The 17,858-nt window shown below is 34.0% G+C and overlaps 1 protein-coding gene across 1 annotated transcript in view; it reads right to left on the bottom strand.

Moving 5' to 3' along the window:
- The window catches only part of LOC101029206 (cadherin-10), a 165,370-nt gene that overhangs the window by 94,128 nt on the left and 53,384 nt on the right, over positions 1-17,858 (bottom strand). The window contains exon 2 of the mRNA XM_039468492.2: positions 16,460-16,813. Within this exon, the coding sequence (XP_039324426.1) occupies positions 16,460-16,690 (231 nt within the window). The 5' untranslated portion in view covers positions 16,691-16,813. The remainder of the gene's footprint in view (positions 1-16,459; positions 16,814-17,858) is intronic.

Here is a 17,858-nt window from a genome sequence, read left to right as displayed (position 1 = left end):
ACCATTACAAAAGTCTGTTTTCAGGTAAATTTTCCATGGTTGTTGAAACAGATCTGAGCAAGGAGGTAAATTTCACATTCCAAATGTCTCCTGGCCCTGCATTGGCACCATGGCTCACGCCTGTAATCCCAGTGCTTTGGGACACTATGGTGGGTGGATCACCTGAGGACAGGAGCTCCAGACCAGCCTGGGCAATATGGAGAAACCCCTCTCTATTAAGAATACAAAAATTAGCCAGGCATGGTGGTGTGCACCTGTGATCTCAGCTACTCAGGAGGCTGAGGCAGGAGAATCGCTTGAACCCAGGAGGCAGAGGTTGCAGTGAGCTGGGGTCATGCCACTGCATTCCAGCCTGGGCAACGAGAAAAAAGAAAAAAAAAAAGAAAGTCTCCTGCATCCTCAGTCTGTAATTTTTGAGTAGTTTATTGTTTCCATCTTGTTATGATTTACATTAAAATATATTACATAAAAATCAACTTAAAGTTTAGTGAACTCTTGGCTCTATTATATTGCTTTAAAATGGTTTTCTTTTTCTTAAATATAAGTTTTTTGAAAGCCAGAATTAGATATTGCTAGTCATAGTCTTTCCTCAGCTTGGAACACATTTTAGTTTCTAAAATAAACATTTCTATTGAATGACTGAATAAATATAAATGAAAAAAACATATGTTCACTTAAATGTAAGAAGTGCTTCCTTTATTTTTTATAACGTTCTTTCCAGTGATGGAAATACTCCCTTCCCAATAATATTTCCATGTGCATTTATATTCTGAATATTTAAAGACCTGTGCCAGTTTTATACTGTGTTTAGATATCTTAATGTTTAGCCATCATTCTGTTGCTAATTCTATCATGCATTTTATAAATAGCACTTCTATAAACTATTTTTTTTTCTCTTTGGGGTTAATAACTTTTAAAATATTTAAAATGCTATTATTGGCTTAAAGATATAAAAACTTACTGTTCATTACCTATTGTCTGAAATATTGACTCCTGATGATTTGAATTAATCCACAGAGCTATCATTCCTGCATATCTGTTTCTTACAAACCTGCCGATAACATTTTTGCTTATTTTTATAACTTTAATTACTTTTAGGACATTTATTTTTCTCACATGGAGAGACAATTTGACTCTTCTATGTGATAATTTGTCATCTGCATTTCCTCAATTATATCAGCTATAAACCAAAATTAAATTTCCGTGTTGCTAGTTCCAATAGCGATTAAGGTGAGGATGACTTTTTCATTACTAGGTTGTTCAGGATGTATATTACATTGATATCTCATAACACTTTATATCATGTTTTAGAATTTCTTTTATTATATTATTATTTTTTAACCTAGAGTCATGTTCTTTAGAAGAGTATGATATAACTTGACTTAAATTCTGGTAGGTTAAACCTCCTCACCATCTTTTTGTTTGGAAAATGTCTTCTTGAAATGCCTTATTCCATCACTAGGCCAGAAAACACAAGATGAGACTGAGGCACCTTGCAGTGCCCAAAATGTGAAAGTAAGAAAGTGCTCAAAATCCAGAATGTTAGGGCAGAGCTCCCAATGGCCAAAACTGAGTCAACCTGCGTAACAAAGTCAGTCAGATAGTATTAGATTATAACCCAAAGTAAAACGTAAATATCCAGGTGTAAATATGAACATAAATAAATCATTAAAGAAAAGAAAAAGGGAGAAGAGACGAATATCCTACAGAATAATTTCAGGTAATTTTGTAAATGTACCCTTCAAAAAGTTAGAGAATAACTGGGAGTCCCTCAGGTGTGGACAATGCTTAGTGACTAGCTTCTAAAAGGACAGTATGGAAAGCAGCATTCCAGTAGAGACCTTACCTAGGTGTCAAGGTTAACCTGATCATTAATAAGCAATTTTTAAAACATATGCCCATGCCACGATATGATGTGCTGAGAATGGCATTTTAACCTCTGTAGTCTTTCTCCCAAAGCCCATAACCACAGTCTGTCCATTATATAAAATGTTTTTAAAATTCCAAACTGAGAGACGTTCTACAAAACATTCAAGTACACCTCAACAATGTCCGAGTAATCAAAACAAGCAAAAGATGTGAAGCTTCCACAGCATCCAAGAGCATAAGGATACCTGATGTCTAAATGTCATGTGGTTTTCTGATGGAATTCTAGAAGTGAAAAAGTTCATCGGGGAAGAAACATGAAAATCTGAATAAACTGCCGAATTTATTTTGTAACAATATATACTTATTGATGCATTATTGGTGGCAAAAGCACTAAAGTAACTGAAAATGAGCACAAGTGGATAAAGTGGGTGGTGAGATATACAGGACTTTCATACCATCCTGTAACTTTTCTACAAAGCTAAAAGTATCATAAACTAAAATCGTTCATTAATATTTTTCAAAGTTTTTAATTACATAGATTTTCCACCACTCTTTATTACAACAATATTCATCTCATTTCCTTGTCTGCATACATTTAAGAATATATGACAAAAAAAAAAAAAAAAAAAAAAACTCTGGCAGGAAATAATAGATAAACCAACTGATCTGTTAATGTTTCTATTTCACTACATATAGTAAATTCTTAAGAATATAGAAGTTATAAGTCAAACATCATAATGAGGGACTGCGTTAGAGGAACTTCCAGTTACACACACACACACACATATATATATATATATATATATATATATATGTGTTCTTGATTACACTAACACTGTTCCCTGGCAGATACTGCTGCATATATTTGCTCCTTTCTAGCAAAATTTTCTAAAGTTTGATTGCATATACTTTCTCCAATTTTTCTCGCTGCATTCCCTTTTAAATCCACTGCAGAAAGAATTCTGGACCCACCACATTACTGACATTACAATCATCAAGTACAACTATAATTTCACTGCAACTAAAGTTAACAATTCAAACCTCTCATCATTCTTGACTTAGTGGCAGTTTTGACAAGGTTGACACATTCTCTTCTCTGTACATTTTCTTTGTCTTGTAAGACACTCAGGTTTTCCTGCAGCTCAGGAAATACTGATTCTCAGTTTCATTCATTGTTTTATCTTCTCTCTCCCCATAACCTCCTCTGCCATACACCTGCCTTAATGAGGGCTTGCTCCTGAAAATGAACTTACTTGCTCTCTCACTACACTAATATTTTTACATATTATCTAGTCCCGTGACAATAAATACCATAGAGAAGCTGATTCCTGGTAAGAGGTCCCCAATTTAGAATTCAAAACTTGATATATCTCACCATATTCAAAGGTGAAAATTTTTGTTTGTTTGTTTTTGTTTTTTTCCCCTAACCTAAAGCACTATCACTTCAAATAAAAGCAGATTTACAGTTTCCAGTTTCTAAGGCCAAAATATTTGACTTAGGAATCATCCTAACAATACTCCTTAAAATTCCTTGTATAATACTCCAGAAAATTCTATTATTTCAACTTTAAAGCCAGAAGACAGAGTGAATTTTTTTGTTTTTTTTTTTGTTTGTTTGTTTTTGTTTTTGTTTTTGTTTTGTTTGTTTGTTTTTGTTTTGTTTGTTTGTTTGTTTGTTTGTTTGTTTTTTGAGACAGAGTTTCCGCTCTTGTTACCCAGGCTGGAGTGCAATGGCGCGATCTCGGCTCGCCGCAACCTCCGCCTCCTGGGTTCAGGCAATTCTTCTGCCTCAACCTCGCGAGTAGCTGGGATTACAGGCACGCGCCACCATGCCCAGCTAATTTTTTTGTATTTTTAGTAGCGACGGAGTTTCACCACGTTGACCAGGATCGTCTGGCTCTCTTGACCTCGTGATCTACCCGCCTCGACCTCCCAAAGTGCTGGGATTACAGGCGTGAGCCACCGCGCCCGAAGTGCAGGAGTATATATGCAGGTTTGTTACACAGGTAAACCCGGGTCATGGGTGTTAGTTATACAGGTTTTTATACAGATTATAGTAATTTTTGAGTTTTACAAAATTATTCCTTTTTTATACAAGATATTCCCCTGTAAAATGTCTTTCCTTTAGCTATTCTTACTTGATTTAGATGGCAAACTTATATTAGCCACATAAAATCAGATCGGCAGTATCAACATGTTTTCCATTCTCTTAAACAATTTATGTGACATGGAATTATTGCTTTCATGAATGGTAGATAGAATTTACTAAAGATATGCTATGATACCACAGTTTTGTTGTAGAAAAATATAAGCGACTGATTTTTTATAGATTATTTCATCATCCAGGTTTTGAGCCTAGTATCCATTAGTTAAAACATAATTAGTATAGGATAAGTTTTCTGCTAAAAATTTTACTATCTTCCTATGTAACTTAGAGTAAAAGTTAGAATTTATACAAGACCCTACATATTACTTTTCTATTCCTACCATGAGAAATGACCAGAAACCTAGTGAATCAAAGCAATGCAAATTAATTTTCATATAGCTCTAAATGTCAGAAATCTAAAACCAAGGTGATGATAGGATGGCATTCCTTCTGGAAGCTTCAAAGGAGACTCTGTTTCCTCGCCTTTTCCAGCTGTCTGCATTCCGTGGCTTGTGTCCCCTTCCTTTATATCCAAAGTGCATCATTTCAACCTGTAGTTCCATTGTCACATCTCTTTTTTCTCGCATTGACTCTCTTGCTTCACTCTTAGAGACCCATGAGTTACATCGGGATCACCCATGTAATCCAGGATACTTGCTTCACATCAAGATTCTTAATTTGATCACATTTGTAGAGACTCTTCTGACATACGAAGTGACACGTTCACAGTTGTATTAGGGTGTGGCCATCCTTGGGGGCCATTATTCTGTCTACCACATGCTATGGATTCTGGGCACCACCCTGCCACCCCGTAACCTCTTTTTCCTGTTCTTCTACCCCTTTCCTCTTGCTTCCTTTGCTTCAACTACACTTGACTCCTTCCCTTCCTCAAATACTCACCAGAACCTCCCAATGTAAAGCATGTGTAGTAACTATTTCTTCTTCCTGAAAACAGTATCCCCTTGATAACTGCCTGCCTCATTCACTTCCTTCCAGTCCTTTGCTCAAGTATTACCTTCTCAGTGAGGAAGCATTGATCACCATGACCTGTTCTGCCCTGTTCCCAATATTCCTTACCTTGTTACAACTCTTCTTTTCTGATTGCAATTATCATTTCTTACAACTATAAGAATAATATGTTTCTCATGTTTATTTTGAATTTTCTGCATTTCCCACTAAAAAGGAAAAGCTTCCTGAGGACAGGATGGTTATTTTTCAAGCAGTGGTGTGACCGAGTGACCTAGAAACTACCCAGAAAATACTTGGTACTCCACACTTGTTATGAATTTGTGAATGAAGGAATCCACAGAAAACAACAGACATCTTGAAGAAACTACTGAAAAAACATTTGAAAAACTTCAATATATGGTTATAAGTATCAAGAAGATATGTTGAAGTAACCAAAACTTGAACTGTTTACTAAACTCTAGAACATAGAACCCAGGATGAAACACGTAAAAAATGCATCTATTTCATTATCTGCTTGGATTTATTTTTGGAAACACAAAAAAATAAATGTTTTGATCTAAAAGAAAACTACATTACAGAGATGAAAGATTATTGATATTTAGAAAAGTGTGAATAAAAATAATGTTTTTAAAATTCTAAAAATAAGAAGTTAAGATGTTGACATGAAATAACAGGAACTCATAGCTGGTGGAAGTTGTGTTGTTTATAACTTAGGAAGGTACTATGACAATTTCTGGAAAGATTAAAGTTAGGTACATGCTATAGAACAGCAAATTTACTTCAGAGTATATACTAATGTACATGAGTATCAGGATGCACGTACAGAAAATTCACAGGAACATCACTAGTAACAGTCAAAACTTGGGGAAGAGGCCACTCCACATACCCATTGATATGTGCATAACATATTTATTGATATGTGACCCATATTAATAGGAATGAACTAAATTCAAATAGATTTATGTAGAAAGATACGCTACACTACAGTATTTGGCAAAAGAAGAAAGCAAAAGATTATCTGAACTATGATTACACATAAATTTCAAAAATAGTCAAAATTCTAGTATTATTTAGAAAGACCTATGTTGATAATCAAACTATAGAAAGAACAGACATTATTATCACAAAATAAAGCTCTCAGAAGGAGAGATGGTGTTGCTATTAATAGACACAGAGAAGCATTCTTGGGGGCTAGAAATTTTCCATTTCCTGGACTGGGGATTGGACATTCCATTTGATTTGTATTTATTTGTTAAAGTATATATATTTTTGATTTCAATAGAAATATGCATTATGTTTAAAATTTTGAAAACATAAAGGTCAATTAATAAACAGAAATTGTGGATTAAAAAAATACTACCATGTCAATAGAAAGTCTGGCAAAGGATCTGAACACATTTTCAAAATGCAAAATGCTTTATATGCATACTTGCTCATGCTCACTTGGTATGAACAATAAAATGTCACTCGTAAACCTTTTCATTTATAAGATAAAATAAAATGATCATGGTGGTACAGTGATTTGCCACAGCTGTGGAAAAATAGTTACTTTCATAGACTGTCATTGGTTTAAGTTAAAACCATCTCAATGGAGAGCAATATAAAATCCCTATCAAAGTTGAAAACTTTTCAAGACTATTCTCCAGCATTTCTACTTGTAGTCATATTTCCTAAAGATACGACACTGTGTCGAAGAGCACCTGTCATATTGCTATGTTAGCAATTTTTTAAAAAAAGCTAAATGTCCTTTAAAAATGGTAAAACAATTACAGTGCACCCATTAAAAAGACTATTATTTCTCTACTCAAAAAGAGAAAGAGATCTTTATGTACTGCAATGCAATGAGTCTCCAGGATGTATTTTTTAAGCTAAAAAAAAAAAAGTGGGTTACATTAACATCTCATAAAGTACACTGCCATGTTTCTAAAAACAAGATAACACATGTCTTTACGTGTTTCTCTTAGAATATGTAACAAAAAATTGGAAAAACATATTTTTTTTAAAGAAGAAATCTAGGGATGTCTGAGAATCATGATGAACATCTTAGTTTCTGTATAAAGTGCATACATTATCAATTCCAAATATAACTTAATAAACACATAATGGCTACAAAAATTAATTGGATTTTTCTTTGAAATAGTTGAAATATCTCTATTACATATGCAATCTTAGTTTTGTACTTCACTAGAAAAAAACTGCTAATTTATTAATCAGTACACTACTTAAAAATACAACTGTTCTTGATGTGGTTATATATTAATAAATGTAAGAATATTCTTAATCATGGTGCAATGAGGTTTAATGTTGATTCTAATCCTGGAGTCATACCTTCAATGTTAGAAGCCCATCTTTACAACGTTCTGAATTCATACCATTAGAAAACTTAGACAATGAGGACACATTTTTTTTCTATCTTGTAAATAAAAGATAATTGAAACTACCTCATGAGGCTGTTGAAATCCTAAAATAATAAAATTAAAGGTATCACTATCAGGCTACATCAGGTTTCAAAATGTTATGTATCTCATTTAATTGTACCCCCAAAATTTTATGTGATAGCATTTTCTTTTTTTCTTTTCTTTTTTTTTTTTTTTTGAGAGGGAATTTCACTCTGTAGCCCAGGCTGGAGTGCAGTGGTACGATCTTGGCTCACTGTAAACTCCTCCTCTGGGATTCAAGCAATTCTCTTCTTCAACCCCCCAAGTAGTTGGGATTATAGGTATCTGCCACCACACCTGGCTAATTTTTTTATATTTTTAGTAGAGACCAAGATTCACCATCTGGGTCAGGCTGGTTTTGAACTCCTGACCTCATGATCCACCTGCCTCAGCCTCCTAAAATGTTGGGATTACAGGTATGAGCCACCATGCCTGTCCTATGTGATAGTATTTATACCACTATTTTGCTTCCAGAAGAATGTTAAATACTGGTCATGAGAAGGATCTTTTTAAAAACTGGTGATCTAAATTAGCATGTGTTTTTGTTTGCTGATTATATATAATGGTGACTGTGAGCTTAATATAGATATTTTTAATTATAATTTCTAACAAAAAGGGTGAGCTCACCTTATGTTCACATTCACATCCTTTCTTATTATCCACATCATAATATATCTTACATTTCTAGTTATCTAGTTGTTCATTATTTTAAATATGTGTTTGTTTGGTTTGATACAAAGTCTCACTCTGTCATCCCGGCTGGAGTGCAGTGGTATGATCATCACTCACTGCAGCCTCGAACTCCCGGGCTCAGGAGATCTTTTCACCTCAGCCTTTCTGGTAGCTGGGACTACAAGCATATGCCACCATGCCTAGCTATTTTTTTTTTTTTTTTTTGTATTTTTAGTAGAGATGGGATTTTGCCATGTAGCCGAGGCTGATCTCGAACTCCCAGGCTCAAATAATCTGTTCGCTTCAGTCTTCCAAAGTGCTGAGATAACAGTTGTGAGCCACTGTTCCCGGTCCACTTAATTTTTAGTCTTAATAATATGGCTCTGAAAATCTAGCATGTAGCCTTCTTGCAGGCTAGCTAAAGCCATCTGATTCTCATTTGACCAGATTATTACAACTCTCTCCTGGGTCCACACTGATCTCTAAATTGCTACATCTGTCTCTGTGATTAATTTGTATCACTCAACAAGATCAGTCTTCAAATCTTGGAACATTTTTCTTCTCTGGCCTCTAAAAGTGTCACAGTCTCCTTCCCTCCCGCAATGGACAAAAATACTTTTTCTGGGATGTTCTCTCCATCTAGGAATAAACATAATCAAAGATCATTTCCTAGATATTTGTTTTTTTCTCTTTATTGTGTCCCTTCAGAAGCTCAATTGTCACAGGGACAGAAGCTAGTCCACTCATGATTCACAATTCTGTCCCTCTGCTGGACTCAGGAAAACCAAACACACATAAACCAGATTTGGTGCTAAGCCTACAGTGCAGAATTGTAAATGGTGTCAGAGGAGTGTCAAAGAAAATGGAAGATGCTCAGTCGTCTTGGGCTTTTTTTGGGGTGGTATTTGAAAATGAACCACTGAATGCTGAGAAATCGATGATGTAAGTTAAGCTAAACTGCAGCCAAATAGAAAATGTTCCTTTAGAAAATGTGATATAGTAGTATACATTCTTACAGCTCAATTTCTTACTTGATAACGTACCTCTAATCCTGGGATTTAACATTTTAATTTAAAGTTCTACATTTAATGGCTGTATGTAATCTGTAAATGCATAGTATATTTTTAAACATGATGTTAGTGAGAGAATTTTGCTAAAGGGGGAATCTGAAATTTACATTAAATTCCCTTGCCTACTGTGGATCAGAGCTCTAAGGAGAGAAAGGTTTTAAGTTATAGTTCAACAAAATTCCTGCTCTCTTCTCAATTTTAGTCCACCTATCTGAAAATTTATATGCTTTTCTTTATTTTAACTTTTTTTTTCTTTTTTTTTTTTTTGAGACGTAGTTTAGTTTTTGTTGCTGAGGATGGAGTGGAGCAACGGCCAATCTCAGCTCACTGCAACCTCTGCCTCCCAAGTTCAACCAAGTCTCCTGCCTCAGCCTCCGATGTAGCTGGGATTACAGGCATGCACCACAATGCCTGGCTAACTGTTTTGTATTTTTAGTAGAAACGAGGTTTCACCATGTTGTCAGGCTGGTCTCAAACTCCTGACTTCAGGTGATCCACCTGCCTCAGCCTCCCAAAGTGCTGGGATTACAGGCGAGAGCCACGGCATCCAGCCTATGCTAACTCTTAATTAAAATTACCAGGAGTAATGGAACATAGTTCAGTGATTAGTAACATAATAATAATGGTAATAATAAAACAATAAGGTGCCTTATATTCTTTAATAAAATGGATGTTAAAATGTAGCTATATGAAGTGGATATTCAAGAACTTACTTCAGGAAATTTACTACAGTGCTCCCTCCTATTCATGCTTTCATATGAAACAAGTGAGAATATGAATATATGAACATATGCCAAGTATGAGACACTGATGAGCAAACAGAGTAACATACATCCCTCTCTTTCATTTTCTTTACAGAAAAGAGCATTATTCTTCAATACAATGGGTACAAAATTTAATTGAACATATAATTATATATTGTCTCCAAGAAAGAAAATGAGGGAGCTCCAGTAGACATTCATAATATCACATTAAAAATAACCCATGCTTCATTGCTAGTACACATGTACTTGTTATAGATAAATTATATTGATATATCTTCTGCAGAGCAAAATTTATGTGAGACTTAATAGTTTTCATTTAGAGATTTCTTTTGAGCTTTTACTAAAAATCACTGACTTAATGTTCATATAATCGTCATTCTTGATTATATATTTTTAAAATTCTGTATTTGAAAAATTACTGGCTAAATTATTGATATAAATGTTTTGTCTTAACTGGAATATTTTGATTGTATCAGATTTTTCAAATTTATGATGGAGAACTTTGAGTGGGAAATTTAAGCATTCAGGATTTTCCTGAATACTTCGTTAAAATATTATAGTGAGATTTGAAGATGTATTTTCCCTACATAACTGCTAGCTAAAATATTACTGTAATGAGAGATACATACATTGTATGCATTTTGAGAATGAAAAACAAAGAGGTGGTCTGCTCTGAAAATATTATCAAGATTTTCTGCAAGGCATGCCTCTCTTTATAAATGTTTTATTACCTCTTACTTGAAGTCCCTACAGATTTTAATACGATTTACATTGTATGTGTGTGTGGTCTTTACATATTAACAGAAATAATGTCTGTGTTCATGCAAATGTCCACTCACAGGAAGATATTTATAATCATTTAATCCAAATGAGTCTCTGTCAATGTCTATCACATCAACCTGATTAATGTTTTCCAGGACTTTTTCTAAGTAAAATTTTCTAATGCATTTATCTTTTCGTCTCCTATCCATTATATGGTTGCAATGGACATGGTTCAAATAAAAAAAATTAAAAAAAAAAAACCTGTGTCCCAATATCCCCGTGTCCCTACCCCCAACTAACCACTAAAAGCAGGTTTATATTTAGTAAACAGTTAGATGTTTCTTATGTGGGTCATTTTGTTTACGTCTGGATATTTTTTTTTAATCACCTGGGAATATTTAGTCGCAAGAATAGTCTCATTTCAGTTATCAAATAGAGTGTTATTTACATACTGAACTCTCATGTAATGTAAAGATTTTCTACCTGGGTACTTGAGATTTATTTTACCCTAGGAAGTCTGCAGTAGTAAAGGTCAGAACAGTTTCTTCTCTGACTTAGTTCCAGCTACTCCTTCTCTTGCTGTGGCCAGGTTTGACATGATTGTGCCCGTATTATCAAGAGTTAAAGGGATACAGTCTAACATGGTGGACACACTTGCTATTTCTGGGCTTTACTGATATTTAAATTTGAGTTCATCTCTCATGGATCACTTTTTACAGTTTCAGAGAGATCCTCTAGAAATTCTCAATTATCATTTCTTTATGAGGTATTTCACATCAAATATACATTCCTAAGGAATAAACAGATCAATAAAACAATAAAAGCATGCTCTTTGAGTCTTCAATCTTAACATTTAGTAGCATTGATTCATACAGCAAAAACCCCCAGTCTGTTTTATTTTTTCTGTATTTACAAGTACTGCAGAAAGAACATGGGAATATTTGTTGACTATCGTTTTGTTCTTGGTTTGTGCTATATCTGATACAAAAGAGTTTCATAACTTGCTGTTATTCTTATGTATTATTTGCTGTCTTTCCAGGCTGACACTTTGTGAGCAGAGAGCTTATATTTTCATCACTGAGTGCATAATACCAGAGGGATACCTAGAAGGTCCTCTACATATTTACTGAAAGAAAATACATACTTCATGCATAGTGGGTGTTTGGAGCCTACAAGTCTATAGAGAAGGATGACCACGAGGTTGGAGACAAATACGTGCTTTAAGACCAGTCATAAACAGGAGGTCAGGTCTTGTTAGAAGTCTACACTATGAGAAACAAACAGTAATGGTAACTCTGAAGGGAAGGATATAATTGAGAGCATATTTAGAATTAAGAACCCATGAAAAATAAAATTAGATTGAGTTGTTTAGAAAAAGGCAAGAGGGGTTTTACTATTATGACTTGGAATCAGATGTATGGTTGTCCCTTTATGTTATTACTTTTTTTTTTTTTTGGTGTTTTGGGATTTTTCTCAATGTTTGGTTTTGATTAAAATCTATTTTTAACATGCATTTTTACCACCTGAGACTAATTATCATATAAAATGTAGAGAAAGTTTGTTCAGTAAATATAAAATTAGCAATTTGCTTAGAATTGCGTATTTGTTACAACTAAAAGTAAATTCAAGGCTTTACATTTTAATAACATTATTTACTTTAGATCTGAAGATACAGAAGCTGAGGCATTTGAAATGATCTTCTCAAGGCAACTAAACTGAGCAATAGGAAACTGATTCGAAACTATATGTATAAAAATATTAACCTAATAAAAAGTAGGAGTTTATAATCACAGTGTTCCTTGAATTTAAGTTTGGAAATTGAAAACTATGTATAGAAGGTTTCACTACAGAGATAACATGTTTCAAATGTACATTCCTTGACATTCAACATGTGAAGCTCTTGCCTTGGAAGATAAAAACAGAGAATGAGTATATAGGAAATACCTATATATTCCAGTACAATCCAGTATATAGGAAGATTCTTAAAGGTCAGTGTTATGATTAGCTCATGGAAAAACAATGAAAAAAAAAAGATTTTACGCTAAATGTATTTTTGTTTAGAATGTATTTAACAGCATGATTTACAGGAAAATGCTTCTTGCTGTGGAGAGCTCAACAAAGACATGTTTTGAATTCATTACGGTTGACTTTGTCTCTTACAAAACAAAAGGAGTTGCAGCAGTGACAATTAGCCACTGGGCTTAATTCCTCTCCTTTCCCTGTTTCTCTTCACCTCTTATTTCTTTTTTTCTAAATGAGTTTTTAAATAGACATATACTTTACATTTGTAATATTATTAGAAATGAGCACAACACTAACAGAAATGATTTAGTATTTATATGTAGTATTCATATTATATATTATATTAACGTATTAGTGTATATGATACACTATAATCATGCTCTTTGATTTCCTGGATAAGAAAATGAAGGCCAAGAGAAGTTAACCAAGGAGTGAGAAACAGTGGCAGAAACAATGTCACATCCTAGGTTTTCTGATCAACAGTTGTATGTTTTTTTTTTTTTTAAGCTCCTCTTTAACCCAATGAGCAGAAATGGGTTTTTCTTTTTGCTTTTTTTTTTTTTTTTTTTTTTTTTTTGAGATGGAGTCTCACTCTGCTGCCCAGGCTGGAGTGCAGTGGCACAATCTTGTTTCACTGCAACCTCCACTCCCAGGTTCAAGTGATTCTCCTGCCTCAGCCTCTCGAAGAGCTGGGATTACAGGCGCATGCCACCTCACCCGGCTACTTTTTGCTAATATTATGGAGTCTCACTCTGTTACCCAGACTGGAGTGCAGCGGCACGATCTCCGCCTCCTGGGTTGAAGCAATTCTCCTTCCTTAGCCTCCCAAGATTTAACCACATAGCAATAAAGGGTTTCTATCTGAGAAATTATAGGCATCAATTCTTCCTGGGATCTGGTTAGCTAATTGTTTGGGTATTTAAAAAAATGTTTCTCCACTCCACACAGGTGCTTTCTAGTCTTGTCCTCGTCAAACCAGTGTAAGACTCTCCATTGCTAGTGGGAGCATACTTTGTGAGCTCCCAAAATATTCCCCACTAGAGGGAGATTTCTGTCACCATCTTTCCATATGTCTAGTCATTGAAACACATAGTACTCCAACATCTAAACCAACCTAGAGGCATTGAAACCCTTAACACCGTATCACATGCCTACTTTAAAGGATGTAAAAACTGAAAGAATGATTTCTGAAAGAAAATATGACTATGTGATAAATCCCTTATTAATAATGATGGAGAGAATATGTGGCGATTTTAAGTGTTTTATACTTCATAAGGAAAACATCTTAGCCTCAACTTATATTTATTATAATGTTTATTAAAATATCCTATGTTAAAAATTGCATTTTTGGCATATCCTCATCTGTGTGTTTATCTCTTAAATAAGATTTTAATTGTATAAGTAATTAATGTAATACAAATAATACAGTAGTTAATAGAATACTATAGTATAGACAAAAATGTTAAAGCATCTGTTTCACAGATTGTGATGTGAATAAGCCACAGAAACTTACTGATTGATTTGAAATGTGAGCTACAAGTCAGACATTCTGGCCATTAAAAAAAAAAAAAAAAGACTCAGAGAAGTGTGAGAGTTACAGCACCTAAATCATTTCTGTTACTCTAATACTTCAGCACAGTTTAGATGGAAACGAACTGATGAAGACATTCATAAATTCCTTACATCCATCCTCATCAAAGAGTTTTCTGATTTGTTTTTATAAAGCAGAGTAGGAAACATAAAATTTGCGTTGTATATCAACATGCATATATCTTAAGTTTACCAACTTGTCTTCAGTGATTAAAAATTCTGGACTACAGGTACTGATCGACTTATGATGTATGCAACTTAGGATCATTCGACCTTACAACCACAATCGCTAGCCACGACTGCTCCGCGTCTGGCAGCGCAAACGTCGCCCAGCTGGGCGTTCGACAGTGCGGACCAGCTTCTGGCAGCACTACCATCTCCGCGTGCACCATTTCAACTGTACATAGAGCCTACTCAACTGACGACCAGATTGTTACGACCGTTCCGCGGTCCCGACCGTGGTCGAGCACTGCCTCTAGTTTTCTCTGCCAAAGAGCTGAATGGCACCAGATGGCATTGAGAATTCAATTTAATATCACTCAGGTTAATTCAATGAGCTAAATAGTTACTAAGCTCTAAGAGCTTAATAGTCTCTTACTAGTCTAAGAGATACAAAGTACAGTTCTTGATTTCAAGGTGTTGTTATTTTATGATAAAAAATAAAAATTATGTAAGAAGTAGCTTGACTGTAAGGAGAGAGTATATAATGTAATGATAATTCAATTTGCTAACATTTATTAAATCATCATAAAGACTACATGAGGGAAAATACATACAAACAGGTTAACTGCTATATACAGAAAGAACCAAAGAAAACTATTTACCTTGTAGTTTCTATGACCCAGATTTCAGTTACTATATTTTTATGCAGTCAGTTTCATAAACTAGAAGTTGTCTATGAGAGCAACCTTTACTCTCTATTCCCAGGCTTTCAATCAATGAGGTCTGTGATAAGCCTGTTACTTTGTGCTTTCTGGTAAGATTCCTAGGTTGCTGTTTCTTTTCCTTTTCTTTCTAGTCAATATGATATTTAAACTTTAATATCATCTTTCTCATTTTACCAGATATTTCAAAGGGTCTCAAATGACTGCAATATAATAAAACATTTCAGTATTTTACAATCAATGAAAATGTTGTCTCAAAAATAAGGTTTTTAGAAGAAAAAACCTTCCACATGATTTGAATTATTTGAATGAAGATATCACAGGTAGGGGTAGTGCAAAAGTTTCCGATACAGTAACGTATACATCATAATTGTATAATGGATTTATGTTAGTGTACTTAATTTCCTTTTATTCCTTTGATGTATTCTCACAAATTATAAAAATTATAATACTGACTATTAAATGAATTTCTTCTTAAGCTCTCAAGTTGACTAAGGCATTATCTAACTTCAATTAGATTCAAATAGTGTCAAGAAAGAAAATTCGAACTTAATACAACCTAGTGTATGAAAGCATTCATTATTAATTTTATGTTAAGATTCTCATTTCATTCCCAACCACCACTAGTTTTTCTCACTAACTTTATAATTCTACAGGATGAAAACTCTTCTCTGTCAACCTCGTATTGCAATAACTAAACTATTTTTACCTACTTGTCTTCCTATTTCGTTTTCTTTATACAAATGCACCCATAGTGTGACCTAAGAAAAATAAATAACATTCATATCTGGAATATATTTTCTTATAATAAGCAACATTTTTTTGTCCTTGAATCATATTTTTATGACATTTGCTTTCTCATTCTGTAGAAGATTAAACAACTTTGAAATGTTTTCGCTTCCTCGCTGAACTCAATAGCAATGTGAACTATACTTAAACACATGTGCATTGTCATTTAAATGACTGTATTTACACACAGCTTTTTCACTATCATTACTTTCTAACCATAAATTCTAAAATTGCAGTTCTGAGTATCTCTTTAATCCATAAGTTATTGGGCAGAATTAATTCTAATAAATAAATTTATGCATTTATCATGAAATATTCATTCCATAGTTTTTATCAAATTAGAATTTGTATTCCATAAACAAAAATACTTCAGGGAGATTTAGAGAATCATATTTATGAAATTGATGGTTTGATGATCTTCCAATTTCTGTCAGTAAAATATATAAAGAGCAAATGTAAATACGTGATTTTAACATAGACGTACCTTGCCTACGTATTGATAATCAGATCCTGTATATTCTTCCAGTAAGAAAAATTGATTCCACATCCAACCACGTTTTTGACGATGTAGAATTTTGCCATCACTCCTTGGCACACGTGAACTTAAAATTCTTTGCTGTGGTACAGGAGTCCTTCTGAACATTATTTCTGGAGAACAGAAATGTGGCAGGCATACCCAGAGTAGAAACAGTAGCAAAAATTGATATATTGTCATAGTTCACTTCTTGACAAATCCCAACGTAGATGAGGAGAAGTTGTCCTGTTTCACCTGGTTGATTTTACTGTGTTTCAACTGGTTTCCAACATTTCATCAATGTTTTATACATGTTTCCCAAAGCTACAAACAAATAAACAAAAAATGTCAGTTGACAACATTATTACTTTTCATTTTAAGTTTAAAATGACAATAGCTTAATAACAACCAAAACATTCATTTTCTTTATTTTTCATACAATAACGAATAGTTTTGAGAAATATTACATGCCTAGCAATACGTCTACAATTTATGAAAAGGTAATTGTAAATGTTTATTTCCACTAAATTCAAAAGAAAGGACATTATTAGACTTCCTTTTGTCTTTTGGCACTTTAAACAGTTTTTAGGAATTACATTCCTATATACACTGGAGATATAGTTCATTCTGCATGTCAATTTTTTTGGAGTAATTTAACACAAATTAAAATTTTGAAAACAAAACTGTGATTTAAATAACCTCCAGGAATCATGCCTTCTGCTGTGCAATTTTGTATTTTAATATTTTTAAACAGTGGCATAGTTTCTTCAAATTTAATCCTAAACAGAGGCAAAAGTAAAGGCAAAAACAAAACCAAACAAACAAACAAATGAGAAAACCAGGCAGGCCTTCCTTTAAAGACCTTTCCTCTCTTCCCTGTTAGGTTGGACTTTGGAACACCTAGAGTTTCCTAAAGTAGAAAATAATCACCACTACAGTGAATCAATTTGTAATGTAATTAAATCTAGCAGAGAGTCTGCTTCTAACTACCTCTATGGCCTGGTCTAGAACTCCATTACACCCCAGGCTGACTATGGCAACAATCTACTGACTGCTCTTTACACCTTCTCTGCCACTATTTTCTGAACATAATTTCCTTAGAAATTTATTAAAATTTAAGTCAGATCACGTCATTTCTCTGCACAAAACACTCCAGTGGTTTCCTATGCCACTTCGATAAAAATCTGTCCAAGGATTCTGCACTCAATGTCATGACTGCTGGCCACCGCTCTGACCATGTTTCACTTTAACCCTCTACCACATCCTCCTAAACTGACTCTTTTCCAGCCACTGGGTCCTTCTTGCTTCACCCTGTAATGCATTTTACATGCTCCTTTCCTTAACCAGCGACTTCCTACTTGTTCCCTAT

The sequence above is a fragment of the Saimiri boliviensis genome, chromosome 1 (assembly GCF_048565385.1).
Source record: "Saimiri boliviensis isolate mSaiBol1 chromosome 1, mSaiBol1.pri, whole genome shotgun sequence".
Classification (NCBI taxonomy): domain Eukaryota; kingdom Metazoa; phylum Chordata; class Mammalia; order Primates; family Cebidae; genus Saimiri; species Saimiri boliviensis.
The sequence above is the reverse complement of the archived record's forward strand: the minus strand, read 5'-3'. Positions and strand labels throughout refer to the sequence as shown.